The sequence below is a fragment of the Mesocricetus auratus genome, unplaced genomic scaffold (genome assembly GCF_017639785.1).
Source record: "Mesocricetus auratus isolate SY011 unplaced genomic scaffold, BCM_Maur_2.0 Super-Scaffold_100007, whole genome shotgun sequence".
Classification (NCBI taxonomy): domain Eukaryota; kingdom Metazoa; phylum Chordata; class Mammalia; order Rodentia; family Cricetidae; genus Mesocricetus; species Mesocricetus auratus.
The window spans coordinates 82,699,228-82,721,203 of record NW_024429191.1 but is presented as its reverse complement, the minus strand read 5'-3'; the positions used below and the strand labels follow the sequence as shown (position 1 = coordinate 82,721,203).

General features: G+C 45.4%; 1 protein-coding gene across 6 annotated transcripts in view; it reads right to left on the bottom strand.

The window, feature by feature from the left end:
- Nucleotides 1-12,048: 12,048 nt before the first annotated feature.
- Tlk2 (tousled like kinase 2) overlaps nucleotides 12,049-21,976 on the bottom strand; it is a 97,202-nt gene continuing 87,274 nt past the window's right edge. For all 6 annotated transcript variants that reach the window (XM_040749900.1, XM_040749899.1, XM_040749902.1 and 3 more), the window contains 3 exons: nucleotides 18,515-18,626; nucleotides 15,478-15,585; nucleotides 12,049-13,133 (listed from right to left, as the gene is read on the bottom strand). In XM_040749900.1, the coding sequence (XP_040605834.1) occupies nucleotides 12,960-13,133; nucleotides 15,478-15,585; nucleotides 18,515-18,626 (394 nt within the window). In that variant the 3' untranslated portion in view covers nucleotides 12,049-12,959. The remainder of the gene's footprint in view (nucleotides 13,134-15,477; nucleotides 15,586-18,514; nucleotides 18,627-21,976) is intronic.

The following is a 21,976-nucleotide window of genomic DNA, read 5'->3' as shown; positions in this document are numbered from 1 at the left end:
GGCCTGGAGCCCCAGACGCTGCGTCACAGCTTCTCCTGCTGGCGCGGGCAGCGAAGCAACTGCAAAACTTTCCGCAGAACTTCACCGCGTGGCGAGACCTGGGCTGCTGCGAGGCCTGGCCAGCCGAGGACCGGGGTGCGCGACTGACCCAGGTGGCCAGACTTGGGCCGCCAGCACCCTCTCCATCCTGCTTCTTCTGCCTGTATTTAGCCGCTAACCCCAGCTGTTTTCTTTCCTAAGAGGACCCCCTCCCCTAGTCTGGTAGGGAAGAGGAGGAGCCCAGAACTCCGCCACCAGTGCAGAGATTGGGGGAGGGGAGGGATCCTGTTGTTTGTGAGCAGTACAGACCATTCTTGATCATCGTTTCAGCATGTGTGTGACTCCTGTGTCGGTGTCCTTGGCACAAAGTGTGCAACACTTGAGTTGATTGGGGCCCCGCATCCAGAGACCTGGGACAAAAACAGTCCACTGGATGTCTTAGAAGACCTACATCACTCCCACCAGCTGGGGTGCTGGCCGGCAGCAAAGAACAAAACGGAAATTTCAAGAAGGCAATCCAGTTATTTAGTATTGTGCAACAGGTCAGATGGCAGCGCAGAGCACTGGACTGAGAGTCTGGATTTTGAAAGGCAGCCCACACCTACCCCTGATTTCCCAAACAGTTTTGGAAGAGTTGCTTGGGGCAGGGTTAAGACACCCGAACAAGCCTCACCTTCTCCCATCACAAGTGATCAAAACACTGTAAAACTGTAATACGTTTTATTGTTTCCTGAACTCTCCACTGCGGGGCTTTTTTGGAAATAACAAGTGTGACTTTTTATGAGTCCTGCTGTGGGTAATCTTTCCCTATCTATGCCATAATGCTTTGCTTCTTGGCCCTTCCAAGTTCTGGCAGCTGAGATTCTTGGCTTAATATAGCCCACTGAATGAATGCAGGGCACCAAAAGGCCCCTGGAGAGGTTCCACTAGCCATACAGCCCTTACAGTCAGCCAAGTGCAAAGCCCCCACTCCACAGCTAGCTAGAGCAGGTTAGAAATTGGCTCCTGGGGATTAGGCCTCACTGACCCCTGGGGTCTACCTTCCTGGTTTGAGTGTCTTGGGGGTTCCTATATACACCTGGCCATGCTGGGGCTGCCTTCTCTTGACACCTTCCCTCCTTACAAGTCTTGTCATCTTTGAGGTTTCTGAGAATCTGCCAGCTATGTCTAAGCTGCATCTCCCTAACTGAACAGCCTAAGCACAGGGTGCTTCTGGAATCTAACTGGATCCCTCCTCCTCTATAGCCAGAGGAGTTCTGGTACTGCCCAGCTGGCAGAGCACAAACCAACACCCTGTAACAGGGCCCCAGATCTTAGCACAACTGACTCCATGATGGAATGCCATTCAGGCTGTAAAACTCACATGCAGACAGCACCACCTGCCAAAAATGAAAACAAAAACCTAATCCATCAAAGTCCATAGTTCTGGGAAAGCCTCTAAATGTACTAACCTTGTTTTTTGGCTTCTGTAGTTCTGCTTCTGGCTAACTGTTCTTGTTAGCTGAAGTGTGTCAACCCAGGACAGGGTTTTTGTGGTTAACGTTCATCCAGAGAATGGCTCGGGGCTATAACGGGATCCCAAATGCCCAGTGTAGTCACTGACTGGCCAATAAAGACTTTCTATTGGCTTACACCCATGCCCAAGCAGTCTTCCCTGGCAAATGCCCCACAACACCCTGGTATCATCAATGTGACATGGTTCTATCGAATTGCCAGCATCAGTCCTCTGCTGTCTCCTCCCTCACCAAGCATTAACCTGTGCCAGCTGCTGGGAAAACACAAGCATGCTCACAGAGTTTAGTCTTGTTTCATTTGATGGAAAAAAACAACCTTTTCACCATATTCCAGGCTGAGAAGAGTGCTGGGGGTAGGGGGTAGGGGCGAGAAGTCAGAAAGTGCATCATGCTAGCAGAGTCTTGTTGAAGGCACCAAGGCCTGTTCTAGTCTGGGCTGGTTGCTATATGCTGCTAGCCGGCCACATCTGCCATGTCTGTGACTACCATCTGGCTTAGATCCTGGGTAGAGGGAAGGGTTAAGTGGACAATTGTCCTGCAATGACTTCTGGCCCAGTTCTTCACGGTTTAAAGACCCTATGAAGCCAACTGTGGTGGTATATCACTGTAACTCCAGCACCTGGAGGCTGAGGAAGAAGACTGCTTAAGAGTTCAAGGCCATCCTGGACTACATAGTTTCAGGCCACCTGAGCCATAGTATGAAACCTTAACTCAAAACAAAAACACCAACCCAGGGTCTAGAACTCATCCTAGCTGAGAGGTTGCCTCACACATCTGTAATCCTCATGTTTTTAATAGCAAGATAGGCTGTTGAGCATAGAAGTTTGAATAGAAGTTTGAAGGCCACGCAACCAGGCACACACAGTAGCAAAGAACATAAAACTGTCCCGGACCTCCACATGCATGCTAGGTACAGCATGCTTTAGCAGTTACACACACACACACACACACACACACACACACACACACACACCAAAAGGATCCCATGGGTGGCTTGGTTGTCAACAGAACATGGTCACAGGCTATCAGGAGTGCCAGGTGTCATAAGGGCTGAGATCTGAGGTACTCAGCACTCAGACTTCTGTCTTCTTACAAAAAAGTGCCAGGGCCTGTTCCCATGGCCTACTCACTATGTAGTGGTGGGACAGTTCCTAACTGACAGCCTGTTACCTGCCAGGTACCTGGCTAGGTACTTGGCACTTAGTGGGTCTCCTTCTGGATCTGGGGACTTGATGCTAAGATAGTACTTGCTATAGTGTATGGGAACTGATAATCAGCTCTTTAGACTCTGACAATGTCCTTCAAATGTTGACTCATTCAGTCACGATGGGCACGGCAGGGATGGTTTTATTAGTAGTAGTGTGGTGGAAGGAGCCCGAACTCTGGAGTCAAGGACAGGAATTAAGAGTCCAGGTTCCTCCATTCACCAGCTGTGTGACCTTTAGCAGTTCTGTTCTCTCTGAGTTCACAGTGACTGGTAAAAGGGGCCATGATTCCTACCAGTATTAAGACTTAAAACACATTTCAGGGATGTTACGGCCCTGAATCTACGAAGTCGTTCAGGAAATAGAATCCTCTCTCTTTGGTCTTTGCTGTTTGGATGTGTGTGGGGGTGTCTCTCTCTCACACATGACCCTTCACCTCGCATGCCTCATTCCCTCTCAGTAAGATCTGTTCAAGCCAAACTAATCATGACTGAGACACTGGGTCCCACAAGAGGAAAATATGATCTCCCCTTGTCGTCGAAACATTCCCGGTTTAACTATGCAAAAATGGTATCCCAAAGTATAAACAAGTCCCAATAGAAGTATCTTGATGCCTGGTGTAGCTGGCTAATAAACGCATGTCCTTAGACAGACCACCACATGATGGTCGGTGCAGAAGCCTGAGAATGGGTGTCAGAAGTGAGTTTTGTCCCGACCCCCACCGCCCTTCACCTAGCCACATGTCCTTGAACAGTCGCTGCCCTCTCTAAGTCTCAGGACTCAGATAACATATTGGTGTCTTGAGTCTGTACTTAAGGGATGTTTGCATCTCTTTCTGCCCAGGGCAGCAGGACAACCTAGCAGGTCAGACCCACAGCAAAGCTTGGGAAAACAGAGACGGTGAGACAGTAAGGGGATGTTTGGGAGGAGGCTTGTAAGACCTGGCGGCTCTTGCTCCAAGCAGCTAGAAGTGTGAGCCCAAAGAGACACACAGGACTGTCCCACTCCCCATCCTGCCCAAGCCTGACCTGGGTGGACCCCACCCTTTCAATCTCCCTCGGTCCTGATAAAATCCCTCCAAAGGCTACTCAGGCAGACCTCTTCCACAGCACAGAGAGGGTCCCAGAGGGAGCAGGCTAAAGGAAAAAAGAGAAACTATGGTGCAGGACAGCTCCAAAATGTCCAAGTTTGGCTCCAGGTTGTGTGGTTTTAGGGACTTTATCATTTAACCTAAGGGAACCATCCTTCCCCTGTCCCATTACTGGGGACACTGTGCCATTTGTCATCTCTATCCCACTCATCATGGCCACCTGAGAATTCTGTCCACTGACCCTGGAAGGATTGATTCCCTCTGTCTTCCTCGGATTCAGCCTGAAGTCTGTGTTCCTGCAAACTGCTCCTTTGACTGCCAACCTGCCTTTTAGCTCCCAGAAGCTAAGAGATGGCTTCAGTCCCTCCCAGGACACAAGAGGTACAGACTTCCTTCCCAAGTCTAGAGTCCACACTTTGACTCCCAAGAGTTTGGGACACAAACTCCTACTTAGAGAAGCCACAGGAATGTTTGCAGTCGCAGTCGCAGTCAGCAGGACGCTGGAGTAGGCTGAGTTTACAGACTCAGGACTGGGAACCAGGCTACTACAGACTCTAAATTCGAGCCTCTCATATGCTCGTTGCCCTTAGCTCCGCTTACGATTCTCGAGGATACAGACACAAGCTGGCAATGGAGCTCAGGGAGGGGTGGAGGCTCGAGTGAGGAACCACAGCAAGTAAAGGGGGTTCCAAGGAATGAGCTGAACCATCAGCCATAGTCGGGTGGGACGGAGTCTCCAGAACTTTCTGTCACCCAGCTGGTGTGTGGGTGTCACCTGGGTGCTCTCCAGGCACACCTCCCCCCCAAACCTGGAGTGCAGTGCCTCTGCCCTGAGGACAGGCTGAAAAAGGTGTCCACTTCACCTCTGGAACGTCTCACCTCTGGTCCATGCTTGTAATCTCGGAAGACTGAACCAAAAGACTTGCTATGACTTCCAGGCTAGTGGAAGTACGACAGTGGCCCAGAAGCAAAAGGAAAGTTCAAAAAAACACTGAGCTGCCCCAATCCACCCTTGGCCTTTGGTGGAGTAGAGTCCTAGAGGAGTCAAGTGGCTGCGTCCAGCTGGCTCAGTCTCCACTCTAGGCCCAAGAGGCTGGCCAGCCCTCCTCCAGCCTCCAGCACAGCAGCAAGCAGTACACTGGGCACCTGAGGTTCTGTTGTTTCCCAGGCGTTTACTGAGTGCTGTGCATGTGAGTTAGGTACTATTCTGTGGAATATGGACTGGGTTGAGATGGTAGTTATAATATCAGGCTGTGGGTTGCCATCCATGAATACCCACAAATCTTTTTAATTTTTTTTAACATTTTTATTTTTTGGTTAGGTGTGGTACCTTATGCCTTTTTTTTTTTTTTTTCGAGGCAGGGTTTCTCTGTGGCTTTGGAGGCTGTCCTGGAACTGGCTCTTGTAGACCAGGCTGGTTTTGAACTCATAGATATCCGCCTGCCTCTGCCTCCCAAGTGCTGTGATTAAAGTCATACACCACCAACGCCCAGCTTATGCCTTTAATTCTAGCACTTGGTATACAGAGGCAGGCAGATCTCTCTGAGTTTGAGGGAGCCTGGTCCACAGAGTGAGTTCCAGGACAGCCAGGACTGTTACACAGAGAAACCCCATCTTGAAAAAAAAAAAAAAAGGAAACCAGTTGCAGAGAGGGAGGAGTGATGAGCAAAGGGGTCATGACCAGGCAGGACCTCACTCTGTAGTTTGGAATTGAACTCAGAGATCTGCCTGCCTCTGCCTCCCAAGTGCTGGGATTAAAGACATGCTCCACCACTGCCTAGCAGCATCCAGCAATCTGAACAAGACTGCTATTCAGGACCTGACCTAGTCACTCAGGCTCCCCACTCAATCCCTGACTACAAACTGCACCTAATATGCTATCTCTTAGTCCTTGGTCTCACCACCAAGGTCCCTCCCCCAGCTATCAGACCTGACTTGCCCCTCAAGGCACTCAGCAGCAGGCCAGACCACTCGCATTTCTCCAGCAGGCTCTGGTGCAATTAGACAGCCTGGTGAAGTGAGGACAAGAAGGCTTAAGTATCACCAGAGCCGAGAGGCACCTTTTGAGCTCCTAGAGTCAGCATCTCTCATGTATGGAATTCACCATGCTCCTGAGCACAGCGTTTGATGGACACAGGCTCTCTCTAGATGTGCCCTGGGTCAGTATGAGAAATTTACTCATCTGGCATTTATAGTCCTGATTGTAAGCTGTGGAGTGGTGACCTGAATGTCACACAAAGCTCCATTGTCACCATTCTTTAATTCTAAGCCTGGGCAGGTTTTGTCTGACTAATAAAATAGCCCATATCTTCCCTCTGCTAACAGTCAAGACAGTTCCCCACAGACACAAGCACAGGGCAACTGATCTAGATAGCTCATTAATCTTTCCCAGGAGATTATAGGTTCTGTCAATTTGACAGTTAAAACTAACCAGCACACATGGGAAGTTAGGCGAACGTGATAACCACTACACTATGGAAACTCATTGGGAAGTTAAAACTAACCAGCACAGATAGGGACAGCTAAAACCAACCAGCACACATGGGCAAGGGACCCAAGCAGCAGGACTCCTGTTGAGATTGTAGGAAGCTCTAAAGAGTCTGTACAGGCAGTGGTGGCACAAGCCTTTGATCAGAGGCAGGAGGATCTACAGAGAGATCCTGGTCTACACAGTGAGTTCCAGGACAACCAGAGCTACAAACAGAAACCCTGTCTCAAAAACAAACAAAACAGAGTCCATTGACATAAAGAGCCATGGCTTCTGGAGCTAATTTGGAGGGACATACCTTTCTATCTTCCAGTGGCAAGACCTTACCCTAGGGAATTGGCTTAGCGACAGAGACATGACTAGCCATACCTGTTGTTGACACACACCCCATGCCACTTTCAAGGCATAGATAATTCTTCCCATTTGTCCTTTTTAAGAGTTTCTAGAAGTGGGTCAGGAAGAACTATGTCTTCCAAATCTGTGTGAATATGTTTATGTCTGAGAGTGAACATAGGTGCATGTATGCAGCCCTGTGTGTGGAAGCCAGGCCCAAACATCAAGTGTCTTCTTCAGTTGCTCTCTACCTTGTTAATTTATTTTGAGGCAGAGGCTTGCTATGTAGCCCTGGCTTGCTTGGAACTCATGACAGACCAGGCTGGCCTTGAACTCAGGGATCCACCCGTCTCCGACTTCCAAGTGCTGGGATTACAGGTGTGCACCACTATGTGGGTGTTGGGGAATCTAAACTCAGCTCCTCGTGCTTGCTTCACAAGCACTTAACCAACCAAGGCATCTCCCTAGGCCCTGTGGCTTCCTGATTTATAAGCAAGGTAACAAGATCAAACTAGGGGTAGTGAAGCACGCTTATAATCCTCATACTTTGGAGGCTGAAGGGGTACTGTAAGTTCCAGGCCAACCTAAGCTACACAATGAGTTTCAGGATAGCTTGGACTATATCGTCAGAACCCATCTTAAAAAATAGAAAAAATATATAAAAATATGAATGTATGTGTGTATATATACATATAGAAGAGTACATATGCATCCAAGATGATAGGACTAGACAGAGGAACCCTGATGATGTTCTGTGTATGTTGTCTTCCTGCCAGTCCCTACAGCCCAGGACTGTAGAAGCAGGGCTGCTGCCCAGACCGGCTGCACTTCCATGTAGATCCCTGAGGACTACTAGTCAGGAGGGGCAGGATTTGAACAAAATAAGCCCAGTTTAGGACTAGCCTAGATTAGGACAAACATCTGCCTCTGTCTGTTTGGAAACCCAAGTGTCATCTTTGCCCAGAGCCATCCATCTCTGCACAAACATGACACTCAGTGAGCCCAGCTCACTGAAGTTCAAACTGTAGCCCTCTTCCCAGTTACTACAAGCTCCATCTACTGCTTGCCTCCAAATGGCTCTGGACCTCAGTTTTGTAGTCTCTAACAGCGCTAAGGCCCCTTCCCTTCTTCTTTCTATATGGTACCTCCTATTTCTCCTCCCCCAGCAGTCTCCAGGGGAAGAAAGCTTGAGGCTAGAAGACCTGAGGTTAACAGTCTTCTAACTGGACATTTAACTACCACACCCAGGAGCCTGACCCAGGGCCAGAGGGGTGAGGCTAAGTTACAAGCTAGCCAGCCAGCCTGCTGCTCTCTGACCCTTCTCGCCATGGGGTCTCCCACCCAGAACCTTCCTTACACATACACACATCCCTGGCCGACTCCAGTCTGTCTAAGGCCCCTGCTGGGCTCAGCCTGCACAAAAGCACTCTTGTATTCCCTGCCCCCCACCTGGCCCCAGACTTGCCTGTTTTCCCAGATTCTGGCAGGTTCCCTCAATCCTCAGGCCTCTCCCCCTTTTAACCCTCTTCACCCTTCTAAAGAGCTGCAGCTCATCTGTGCTCACCCCTTAGCCAGACCTCCTGTTGAAGCCATCTCTCTTCTGTAGCCCTGGATCCCTCATGTATGAGGAAACCGACGAACTAATTCAAAAGATACCCTATGGCTTCAGGGTTTGAAGGGTCCAAGGTGAGCAGCTTTGCCCAAGAGTGCTGCTAAGATGAGTGCAGGAACGCGTGTCTAGGTTATGCCTTGCAGCTCCCCATAATGACAGTGTCTAACGACAGTCCAGAGGTCCTGAGCTCTAATTAAACTCTGACTCCCAAAGATAAAAATAAAACAGGACTCATCTCCCTTGCAGCTGGGTGAGTTCAGAAGCCAGAAACCTACTGTGTGCAAGGCCTTGGGTTCCATCTGGCTGCTCCAATAAGCCAGATTCTGCTACCCATCTTCAATAAGCCAATTGAAAGAGCTGAAAATAGTAGAAAAGCAGAAAAAGAAGATTTATTCAATGTAGTCACATTGTGAAGAGGGACAAAGGGCTCTATGACCATCCAAATCCATCTTCAGAGTCTCAGCATGAGGCTTAAGCTTAAAAGTCCTGATCCAGGGGTGAACCTGCTGGCAATGACCCATCACTGCCTCCTGTAAGTGGTATGACAAGTTGCAAATCTTTTTCCAGGTTCTGGCTTTAGGTGATTTTTCTTTCCTAGTATTAAGATTCCTTGGAAAGTTGATCTCTTGGGGGTCTTTGCTAAATGGTCCCATAATCAAATGGAGGGACAGATGTCTTTTAATATAACATCACGCTTGCCAGGCAGGCTAGTTATACTAGCACTGCTAAGAGGTCTCACAGTCATCCTCTCTAATGACCTTGCCATAGTCACTACAGGGCGGGCAGGCGGGCAGGCAGGCAGGGGAGGTAGAGATGGCATCCTTACAGGCTCATCCTGCCCTGGGACTCTAACTGTTCACAGCTATGTTCTCAAATATGCCCCTGCACCAGTACTACCTAGAAGTAACACAGACATTTAATTAAGCCTTTACCTCAGTTTTTGATAGTGGGTAGGATGGAGGCCTGAAACTGTACACATCTTACAAACTCCCAGTGTCTTTGATGGTCCCAGACTGACCAACAACGAATGGCCAAATGTTCTCCTGCCAATGTAGTAAGGTTCTAGACTTGAAACCAGTGAACCTGGGGATTCCTAACTCAGCTCATGCTACAGGGTCTTGTCATCTTTCTTAAATGTTTCTTAGGGTACTCCTGTGTGTCAGGTCCTTCATCTACCTTCTATCTAACTTATTTCTGCAGTGCAAGTTGTTCCTGAAGCTTGCAAAGATGGGATTTGAACTCAGGTCTAACTTTAAAGCCGGAGTGATTCTGACTGAAAGAAGAGGAGGAAGAAGAGGAGGAGGAGACGACACTTGGAATATTAGAACGATTCGGTATGGGAGGGAAGAAAGGAGTTCCAGAAGAAAAAAATTGTGAAGTATGGCCAAGTTACATGTTACCGTCTTAGAAGCACACCCCAGCGCTCGCTTTAGCTTTAGACCCTAGGTAACAGTTTAAAGACAGCTATTTTCTAAACTAAGAAACACGATGCTCTAACTGCTAATCTCAGCTAGGAGCAAACCTGTCCCTCCCAGACTACAGTGAAGGAGACAGGTGCATCTCTGCAAGACACCCAGTGTCATAGGTCAGCCACAGTAGCAGGGTTCTTACAGTTTAAGAGCCCCACTCCCTCCTCTTGGCCCTCACACTCTGTCTCTTCTTAGGCCCAGGCTCTCATGGGACTGTGAGCCCATAAGCAGGCCTTCATCCAGTATGCTATCCACTGCCATCCCCACCACCAAGGCACGTTTTTGGCATATAAGAGGCACAAAAAGTGCTACATGAGTCAGCACATTTCCATTATGCTTGTGGGACCCGTGGGAACCCTACCAGCTACCAAGATTCCCATGCCTATTCCCCTGATGTTGAGAAAGGGTCCTGTGTGAGGCTGGAGAACCTAAATGAAACCAAGAGGCTGGGAATTCATTTCTTTTTAAAATTACATTTATTTATTTATTTGTGTGTGAGTGATGGTGGTACCAAGGCAGGTAAGCAGAGGTCAGAGGACAATTTGTAGGAGTCAATTTTCTGGGCTCTGGATTAAATTTAGGCCATCAGGCTTGGCAACAAGTGTCTTTACTTGCTAAGCCATCTCATCACCCTAAAATTCATTTCTTATATTTTAAATATATACTCTGCCTTATACCCTCTATTGGGATAAGCCAAAATTGCTTGGAGAAGTTTAATTATAAATTAGTATTTTTTTCTTTTGGTTTTTCAAGACAGGGTTTTTTCTGGAACTAGCTCTATAGACCAGGCTGGCCTCACAGAGATCCACCTGCCTCTGCCTCCCAAGTGCTGGGATTAAAGTGTGCACCACGACCTGGCCATAAATTAGTACTTTTTGGGTTATTGTACACAAGAGAGTCTAATCATGGGTCACACGTGTCTTGGGAGATTAATAAATGCAGCGCAGTGTTAAAAGGATGATGAACTGGATGGAGAAGTCAATCAACACTGTGGAAATAAAGGACTAAAGCATGGAGAAGTGAAGCCCTGTTCCATCAGAGGGCCCCACTTTACTGACTCCTCCAAAGACAAGTGAGTGAGTGTTCGCTAGGGCTGCTCCAGGCAGTGGAAAGATGCCTCGAGTGCCTAGATTCAAGCCAGGCCAGCCAGGATCCAGACTGAATCACAGCATAGAGGGAGGGCACCCTTCTTTAGGATGAGGAGAGAAGGGCAGAGCATGAAGCAAGCCCTGCACTCGCGAATTGAGTTCCTGTGAGCTAGTTTAACCTGTCTTCTGCTTCACCTGCTCCCATGTGTGGACACCATCCTATCACTGCTGTGCTTGCCCAGCTCTGTGCCTTCTGCTTGAAGGCAGTCACCAGGAGTGGGGTGGAGGCTAGGAGCAATATGTAAGGCTCTGGGCTCCAGTCCTAGCATTTGGCCATGGGAGGGGTAAATACAAAACATGTATTTCAAGTAAAAAAAAAATAGCCGTTTTCAAAGCTGGGGACACCAAAGCGTCAGAAGCTAACAACCTTTCCTTCAGAATGCCATATGATAAGACCTGCCTAAAAATTTCCTTTGGTTTGGAATGCTCTGCCTTCCTTTAAGATCACTTGATACTGAGGAAAGTGGGGCAGTACTACAATATACACAAGGGTCTTAGAAATGTGCTCTTAGCGGCACTTTTCGTATGTACAGAGCACTAGAGACATGAACCGCTTAAGAGCTCTCTGCCCTTCCCAACTCACCGCCCCCGCTCTGAACTCTACATCTTTAAGGCTTTCTGGCTGGCCCTCTTGCCACATGTCAGTAACATTCCAAGCTGGCTACCACATGTGCAGGCTCTGGCCTCCAACCCTCTCCTGCAGAGCACTCTGCTGTTCCAAGGGCACAGTGGGGCCAGACGGCTCCCATTTCAGCTCATCTTCAGTTGATCACACGTCTCAGAAATAAGACAAATGGGGTGGGTCCAGAAGAAAGTTCATACTTGAAATACCTATATTCCTTGAGACTTTTCTTTTTAAAATTCCACTAGATGAATTTACCAAAGTTGAGTTAGAAGAGCATACATGCTCACAGACACACAAACTGGTGCATATTCACCAAGTTCCAATTCCTGGGAGAGGTTGTTTTCTCCCCCCAAAGATTTGAGAAGGGAAAGCTCACAAGCTGATCAACTTAATAGCATGGTTAACCAGAAATGTAGCCCGTCCTGTGAGTACAGACTGTGGGCAGAAGTGCCCCTCCCCCCCAGTCTTCTGTCTACTTCTAGAAGCAGTTTCAATAGTTACTATATTCAGAGAATCCAGGAGGACTGCATGGACAGATGAACCTTTATTTAAAAAAATAGCACTTCAAATAAATTAAAAGGGACAACCGTCAAGTGTTCAAATTGTGAAGAAATATCTGAAAACCTCGAGAGCCTCCAGCTGCAGTCTGCTAGCCTCATTCTTTGTCAGATGGCAAAGCCCAGGCATTTCAGAGCTCCCGCTCCATCTCTCCCTGTGAGGTGAGGGAAATGATCGCCAGCGGGAGACCAGAGGGCGGGAGCTGCATCTGACTGGAATGAACATTGCCACGTACTTGCTAATACGGGTTTCACTTATGACCAAATGTAATCTTTCAGAAATAAAAAAGGGGTGAGGGAAGCTGCATGTTTTTAAAAACTGAAATTATTTCAGGATAGAACACTAACTCTAGTGCCTTTAATGGGCGATAGCAACTTTTTTCCTCCGAAGTCAAACGCCATCCCCAGCTGAGCCTCTGTGCTACAAGCTTTTCAGGGGATGGTACCTAAACTTTATTAAAAGAAAAGAGCAAGTTTAAATATAGACACTGGACTAGCCCAGTCTGTATTTTCAAGTCCACATTCTTCATCTGAAGCACTGCATCAGGGAATCCCCTGAGTCTGCATGTTTTCAAGTTCACAGTACATGGAACCAGTTTTTTCTTTTTAATTTTTTCCTCACTCAGAGCAGCCACACACAGTGACCGTTGACGCCGGACCCCAGGAGGGGCCTTCTCCTATGAGGCCTGGCCAGAGCTGCCCAAGGCTTCTCCTCAATGAGAATCGATGCTGTCATGCTCTATGGATGGGAAAAAGCAAGAAAAGAAAAGCACCTGGTACAGGTTTCATGAAATCCATTCGGATTCACTATGTTCCAAACCCACTGCTGATGCCATGTGTGCACTCTGTGCTGAACAGTTTGTGGCCTTGGAGTTGGTCTCAATTTGAGGAACTGTTATTGGACGCCCCAGAGGTCGATGCAATAGCAGCTCCAGCAGGGCTACTTGTAGAGACTGACTTTCGGATGTGAGGCAACAAGTAGGGGTCACAGGCCAGCTGCTGGACATCGATACGGTCCTCCTTTCGATAGGCCAGGCATCGCCGGATAAACGCCTGTAAAAGGATGTTTCATGCAAAAGACTGAATAACCCTGGCACAGCAGTGGGAACCTGAGGGACCCAAACCACCGCTACACAGGGCAAACTCCCCCACCGCCACTTACACCATTCCCAAATCCATCAGGCAGAGCACAGCAGAGCAGACAAAGGCCAACACTAGTATGTGGTCTGCAGAGTATTACAGGCATGATTTGACTTCAACCTCACTATCAACACAGGTCTCTTCCTACCCAGTCAGAAGGCAGGGTAGTCCTATTAATGCAACTTTTATCAAAAGACTTTTAAGTTGTAAAGAGAAGCCTTCCCGCCAGCCTGGTTTCAGGAGCCGCATCAGTCCCAAATAAACACACAGGAGGCTATATTAATTATGAAGCTGTTGGCCTTGCTTGTTTCTTACTGGCTAGCTCTGACTTAAGTATTTATCCCATAATTGTTAATCTAAGTATTTCTCTTACCGGAGCATTTTCCGGGCTTCCTACCCCATGGTGATACATCTTGACTCTCTGTGTTTCTCCTACCCAGAGTCCTCCTAGACTCCTAGTCCCACCTATCTTGGTTCCCTATTGGCCAACAGTGCTTTATTGACATATACACAGGACTTCTCCCATCATTAAGTATTTTCTGTCTTCTTATTTTTTTAACCTGAGAATTCAATTTATTTAATTTTTTTTGTTTTGTTTTTGTTTTTCGAGACACAGCTTCTCTGTAGCTTTGGAGGTTGTCCTAGAACTCTGCAGACCAGGCTGGCCTGGAACTCACAGAGATCCACTGGCCTCTGCCTCCTGAGTGCTGGCATTAAAGGTGTTTGACACCACGGTCCAGCTCAATTTATTCAAATTTGTAATGAAATGTATTTAAATGTATCACAACTTGTTTTTCTTGTACCCCATGCTGGTCTCAAATTCAGTTGCCAAGGATGACCTGAACTTCTGAACCTCCTGCCTCCACATCTAGAGTGCTGGGATTACACATGTGTACCCAACCACATTTGCTTTATGCAGTACTAGGGATGGAACCCAGAGCTTTGTGCATGCCAGGTAAGCACTCTACCAACTTAGTTATATTCTTGGCCCCAATGAATCAGTTTTTAAGTCTAAAACATCCTATTTATCAGTAGTCTGTATTTCATAGTAAACTGATAACAATGTGTGGCAGGCTCACAGCTGACAACACATCCCAACCTGATGATGGGATGCTGACAGGGGAGGCTGTAGAGCAGGAAGAAACATACATATATAGGAACTATGCTCTTTGTACTCTGTTTAAAATGTGGCTGTGGATGGAGCTCAGAGGTGGAGAGCTCACCTACCAAGCACACAGCCCACCTGGCATTCAGATCTCAGCATAGACAAACAAAATGACATGGGCTTATTTACAGAAAAATCTAAAACATTACAAGTGATTTTCTCTTCCCATGCTTAATTAGCAAAATATAAAGGTAGAAGGGAAACTCTGGCTTTTCAAAACTGAAGACACAGGTATCTGCTTGATTTAGCTTGGAAGCTAAAAGACAATCACAGAAATGAACAGGGAACGCCTGGCTTTGAAAATGAGACTTTGAAATACACAAAACTCAGATTGTAATATGACCAAATAAATGTGTTGTGATGTCTCGATACATAGTTGCCATAGTAGGCTCTGAAAATTGGACCACACAGTTGCCATGACTACACCATTTGCCTGCTTCTCATCCATTTCAGGATGGCTCTGCATCTTTTCTATAATTCTCTTTCCTTCTCTATAGAACACACTTCCCTCAAGATCTACACATAGCTCCGACTTACACCTCAGGACTCCCCTCTGCATCATCTCTCGTATGGATAGGTCTTGGTGCCTCAGACAGCCCACCCTCCAGACAGGCACGAAACTGGATATCCTTCCTATCACACACACTACCAGGTGTCACTCTACTGAAGTCTACTATCTTTCCCTGTCCTGTGTCACACAGCCGTTGTGAATTACAATCTTCTTGTGAATATTCCTTTTACTGAACCCGGGGTGAGGTGGGCAGACTACTCACTGTTCTTTTTACTGGGGGGGAGGGGATTGTTTTTTGAGACATGGTTTCTCTGTGTAAGGAGCCTATCCTGGAACTCACTCTGTAGACCATACTGACCTCGCTCACCGAGATCCACCTGCCTCTGCTTCCCAGGTGCTGGGATTAAAGGCGTGCGCCACCCCCCCCCCCCCCCCCAAGACTCACTGTTCTTGAATAACATTTTTTCCCCATCCTGCTGCTTACTAATGACTGAATTCCATATTAAGCAATTCAGTTACTACCACCCAAAGAAACAGCACAGGAAGCCAGCTATTTCTGCTGGCCAATGAATCAAACTTACCTTTGCTTCAGGTGTAACTACTGGCTTTGGCGGGAACTGTACTTCAGTAGCTTTAAGAATAGTATTCTCTTGTAGAATATCTTGCTGGGACTGGTTATGGCCAAAAGGCTGTCATATAAAAACAAAATAAACAAAGGTTGGCCTGTGGCTGCACAATTCAGTACCACAGAAGAGTTTCTGGGGATTCTCTCCTTTAATTCTCACCTTTGACCTTAATAAGGAGGGTCCAAACCTTAAAGGCAAGGTCACAGCAGAACAGGGAACTAGAAGCAGTTTCTCCTATCTTTAGCTTTGCTCATAGCAAAGAAAGATTCAGAAGAGAAATTAGCCGCCTTTTGAGCTCTGAGTCACCTTTCTACATGCCACTAGCTAACCCAAGATATGCACCAAAAAAAAAAAAAAAAAAGGTATGGAAAAATAAATCAAATAAATCAAGAAGGTTTAGCAACTGAGAGTACTCTGTTCTCACTGAGGACTGGGGTTTGGTTCCCAGCACCCACATGGAGTTCACAACCATCTGTAACTCCAGCTTCAGGGGATCTAATGCCCTCTTCTGAACTTAGAAAAGTATATATACATACATGCAGGAAAAAACTCATATATATAAAATAAATATAAAAAGAAAAATATTAAGCTGGGCGGAGGTGACACACACCTCTGATCCCAACACTCGGGAGGCAGAGGCAGGCGGATCTCTGTGAACTTGAGGCCAACCTGGTCTACAAAGCTACACAGAAAAACCCTGTCTTGGAAAGAAGGGAGGGAGAGAGGGAGGGAGGGAGGGAGGGAGGGAGAGAGCCTAACAAACAAAAATAGTGTTGGGACCACTTAGGGCTTTTAACTTTAAGTTGCCATTTATTTAAAAACAGGCTTAAACTTACTGTAATGTCTACACCATTAGCCAGAACTCAACACTATTAGACAGTACAAAATAATTAAGCTCCACTAGTTGGCATAGTTTTCTTATCTTGGAGAGGCTAGATAAAGGAAGACCAAGAGGAAGGAGTTGTCTGTGTTGAGTTTGGTCTGGGAGCTGCAAAATTCCCATCTGCTTTATACCTATGTTCAGCCTAACTAAACACTGAAACACACTGAAGGTGGAAGGAGGAATATTAATATACAATCGGACCCTAATATGTATGTGTGTGTGTGTATATAAAAAAGATATGCTGCTCATAAGGACAAACACTGCTATTGTTTGTTCTAATGATATAACACCTCTATCAAAAATAGACAAGAAATACTGTTGAGGGTGTCTGGGAATGGAACTCAGGGCTTTGTACATGTGAGATAAGTACTGTACCTCTAAACAACATCCTTGGTTTTTTTTGATGGGTTTTTACTATATAGTTCAGGTTTCCCACGACTCCTTTGATCTTTCTGCCTCAGACTCCCAAATACTGGAATTATAGTCATAAACGACCCTACTTGGCCAAGGGATACTTTCTGACAACACCTTCTCAGCACAAATGCATAAATAAAAGAAAGGAAAAAAAGAGGGGGGTTGGCTCAGCACCTAAGAGCACTTGCTACTCTTGTAGAGAGCCCCAGTTTGGTTCCCAACACCCATGTCAATCAACTCACAATCTCTTGTAAATCTAGCACCAGGGTATCTGTGATGGTTAGTTCTGTGTCAACTTAACACAAGCTGGAGTCATCTGGGAACCTTAATTAAGGAATTGCCTCCATCAGAATGCCTGTAGGCAAGTCAGTGGGGGCATTTTTTGACTCAAGATTGCCATGGAAAGGCTCAACCCATTGTGCAGTGTCATCTTGGGCAGGTGGTTCTGGCTGATGTATGCAAGCAAGCCACGAAGAGCAAACCAGTAAGCAGCACTTCTCCCTGGTCCCTGCCCTGACTTCTCTCAATGGTGGTCTGTGATCCAGACACCTAATCCAAATAATTCCCTCAAATTATTTTGTTGTTGTTGTCTGTAGTGTTATTTGTCACAGCAACAGAAAGCAAACTAGGACAGTACGTGACATCCTTTTCCAGTCTGCACAGGCAAACAACATGTGTACTCAGAGACAAACACATAAATACTCAAATATGTCTTTGCCAGGTACGGTGATTCCTTCCTTTAATCTCAGTGCTCACTCAGGTAGGACAAACTTGCCAGCTTGAGTTTGAGGCCAGCTTGATTTAAGCATAAGAGACCTCCAAATCAGCCAGGGTTACAGTGTGAGATCCAATCTCAACAAAACAAAACTAACAAACAAAAAAGTACGAGGGGGAGAGACTAGGGAGATGGCTCAGTGAGTAAAGTGCTTACTTACTATAAAGTACAAGGGCCTGAGTTTGATCCCCAGCACCCACATAAAAAAAGCTAGGTGTAGCAGCATGTACCTATAATCCCAGCACAGGGGAGACTAAGACAGCAGAATGTAGGGGCAAGCTGGCCAGCTAATCTAGCTGAGTGGGGTTCAATGAGAGACCTTGTCTTTAAAAATAAGATGGAAAATAACTAAGGACAAACCTGAGGTGAACTTCTAGCTTTCACAGCACGCACAAGGCATGGTATATTTTTATTAACAGCTTTATCTAAAGAGGTGATTAAATATAAAATCTAGGGAATCTTCAAGTTTCAGATCTTATTAGAACCTTGAGAGTAGTTCTTGGGCAGATTGCTCACATTACTAAGTGATTTCAAGACAGATGTAATATAATCTCAGTATTCAAGAGGCCAAAGCAGGGGGAATGCCTTGAGTCTGAGGTCAACCTGACTATATAGTAACAGGTCAACCACAGCTACAAAGCAAGACCTTTTGAAACAAAGCAAAGCAAAGCAAAAAACCAAACCACCATGTTTTACATTCAATTCACACACATATCAGAATCAAAAGGTCTTATATTTGAGAATAGCAACATGCATGTCTCTGATGACTTGGGAGAATTCAGTAGGTGCCCTCCAGCATTTACTGAGAAGCCTGTATTTTCTTTAAATCAGTACTTTTCAGGATCCCAATGGTTAACTGCAAAGAGCCCACACTGGGGTGACAGACATGGCCCCAGCTGACGCACTGCCTTCCTCCTCACCTTCCTCCCATAAAGACACTGGTAGAAGATCACACCCACTGACCAGACATCAACTTTATTTGAGATCTTTGGTGGCTCTTTTCCAACCACAAAACACTCTGGTGGTAAATACCTAGGAGAAAACAGAAATAAAAACACTCAGAAAAATGAATATATAAGTCTAAGTCATATACAAAAAGGCAAAATAAAGGGCCTTGTTAAAAATATAACACTTAGGCACAGTGGTGCACGCCTTTAATTATGGCATAGGCACAGGCAAGGCATAGATGGATCTCTTGAGAGTAGTGACTATCAGAATAGGTGGGGCTAAGGAAAGAGATCCTTGGCTCTCAAGGAAAAAAAAAAGTGTGTGTGTGTGTGTGTGTGTAAAATGCACATATGTGTGTACATATATATATATATATATATATATATATATATATATATATATATATACCAAACATTTCAGTTTCAACTATCAACTTAGAAATAAATATGTACGAGTAAACAAATGGACACTTAAAACTTAGGGAGGTGGCAATATCTTCATGGCATTAAAATATTTTATTCCTCAATTTATGGAGATATAAATATTCTCTCTAGTTTCATTTAGCTCACCCCCCAGCCTTCTTTCTCAGGCTTGTGCCAACTCCAAATGTCATTCACAAATTTTGTTGTAGTACACTGGTGTGATAGTGACAACTGGGGATCATACCGACGGTCTCATGCCTAGAATTATTGTTCTACCATGGAGCTTATACACTCAGTCCACGATCAATTTTTTGGAGGTGCCGAAGATTGAATTGGAGCTTTTAATAAGCTACATTTCTAGGCCCTAAAATTAATAAATGTTTTAAAGTTCAAATGAATTCAGGACCTAGAGATCTAAGGGTAGAGTCTATTCTGCCTTTTTAAGGCAGCTTCTTTTGGAAACCTGTACAGAAATAATTCCAATAAAAATTCAGAGTGACGCCGGGCGGTGGTGGCGCACACCTTTAATCCCAGAAGGCAGAGTTCTAAAGACAGTAGAGCAGTGGTTCTCAACCTTCCTAATGCTGCAACCCTTTAATATAGTTCCTTATGCTGTGGTGACTCCAACCATAAAATTAATCTTGTTGCTACTTCATAACTGTAATTTTGCTACTGTTATGAATTGTAATGTAATTATCTATGTTTTCCAATGGTCTTAGGTGACCCCTGTGAAAGGGCTGTTTGACCCCAAAAGAGTTGTAAGAGTTTGAAGCCAGCCTAGTCCACTTGACAGTCAGGGCTACACAGAAAAACTCTGAAAACAAAACAACAACATAAAATTTTTTTTAGAATGTAAAAGGCACTTCAACTTGACAGTACGTGTTTGGTAAATCAGCTTCTAATTTTCAGTTTCTCCATCTATAAATGAAGAAATAAACTAGCTTTTCCACACAAATAATACTGAGAAAAGTAAATATTCTCATTTCCTACCAAGAGATTTGGGAGGGACTGCAGAGGACTGTCCTATGATAACAAACTATGCTAAAACAGCTGCACTTTTATCACAACATTAAGTTCTCACAGAAGAAATGAAGCTCAGACACGATGTCCAAAGCATAATCTGAGCTCACTTACCTCATGTTTTCTTTTCTTTCTTTTTTGAGACAGGGTCTCACTTTGTAGTACAGTCTGCCCTTGGACTCACTATGTAACACTTGCTTCAATTTTCCTGCTTCAGGCTTCTCAGGGCTATAATTTAAGGAATGCACCACCATGCCCTACTCATGTATCTTGCATATGTCTGGGAGTTTGTGTATGGTGTGTGCACAAGCCTACGCAGGAACACACACCTGTGCACATGAGGGGACAATCAGGTGTCCTGCTCTATTCTTCCTTGTCCCATTCTTTGAGACAGACATGCTCTCACTGGGTAGCGTTGTCTCACCTGGAACTGGCTATGTGGAAAAGTTATGTGGCACCATGCCTGGCTATCAATTATTCTTCTGAGACATGATGTCTCACTGAACCTGTAGCCAAGTCCTAATAATTCCCGGCTCTGTCCCCTACAGTGCCAGGGGCTGCAGACACGTGTGGGCATGCTTTGCTTTATTTTTTGTGGGTACTGGAATCCTAACTCAGGTCCTCATGTTTGCACTGAAAGTAGTTTGAACCACTAATCCATCTCTTAAGTTCGCAAGCTCACTTATCTTATTCAATGTAGAACTGGAAAGCTAAAATCCACAATGAGTTACTTAAAATGTTCTGAACCTGCCTCCTCACCCCAGGGTGTTTTTATCTCTCTGGGTCATTATGCTAAAAGGGTAACATATTGAGGCTGGTGACTATGACACCATTATTATCAATACACACTTTAAAACTTTATAGAGCTGGGCAATAGTGGTGCACACTTTTAATCCTAGAACTCAAGAGGCAGACGCAGGTGGCTTTCTGTGAGTTTGAGGCCAGCCTGGTCTGTAGAGTGAGTTCCAGGACAGCCAGGGCTGTTACACAGAGAACTCCCCCACCTCACCTCCCAAAAAACACAAAAACCAACAAAAAAAACTTCATAGAATCTGGTAAAAAATAATCTCAGAAATTGTCTATTTTTCATTTACTTAGTTAATTAAGCTTTTGTTTTGGTGTTTTTTGTTTTGTTTTAAGACAGGATCTTTCTACATAGCCTTGGTGTCCTGAAACTCATTATATAGATCAAGTTGGCCTCAAAATTATGGAGATCCATTTAGGTGGAAGCCACCAAGGTCAGCTCAGAAACTCTTATCTTACTTTTCATTGTGGAAAATACTCAACCCTAATTAAAGTAGAAAGAAAACTCAAACAATCAAGTAACCACACTTTCAATGCCATCACATGGCTAATCTTTGTTCATAGACATAGCTTTCTACATCATCTAATAAGCTACTCTGGAGCAAAGCTTTATATGATTCTTATTTAAATGTTAATTGCTGAATTTCTATTAACTGGCAAAAACAGTACCAGGTAGCAATGAGATAGCAATAGCATCACCATCATCGTTTTGTTTTCTTGTGTTTTGAGACAGGGTCTCAGGGTCTTACTCACTATGTAAACCAGGCTGGCCTTGTATTCTCGGATCTACCTGCTTTCTGCCCCCGCCCCCTACTAGGATTAAAGTGTGCACTACTCCACCCAGCATATTTTATTATTTTTCAATAGCTATTTTAAATGTAAGGGAGAGAGGAAAGGTTGTGAGACAGGCTGACTACACTTTAAAAAGAACAAACAAGCACAAAACTCAAGTGCGAGTTCCAATAAACTCATACAAAGAGGTATAGACCTCTTCCCCAAAACTACCAACTGTATGTATATTTTGGTGTCACTTAGCGACAGGGAGACTAACCCACAATAACCACCACAGTGAGTAAACACTATAAATGTAACTTCTATTTTAAACCTAGAATTTCAAAGTTCTAATTTAGGGTCTGACTCTTGACTATAGGTACCATTTCCACAAGCATAAAGAGCAACAGAAAGCAG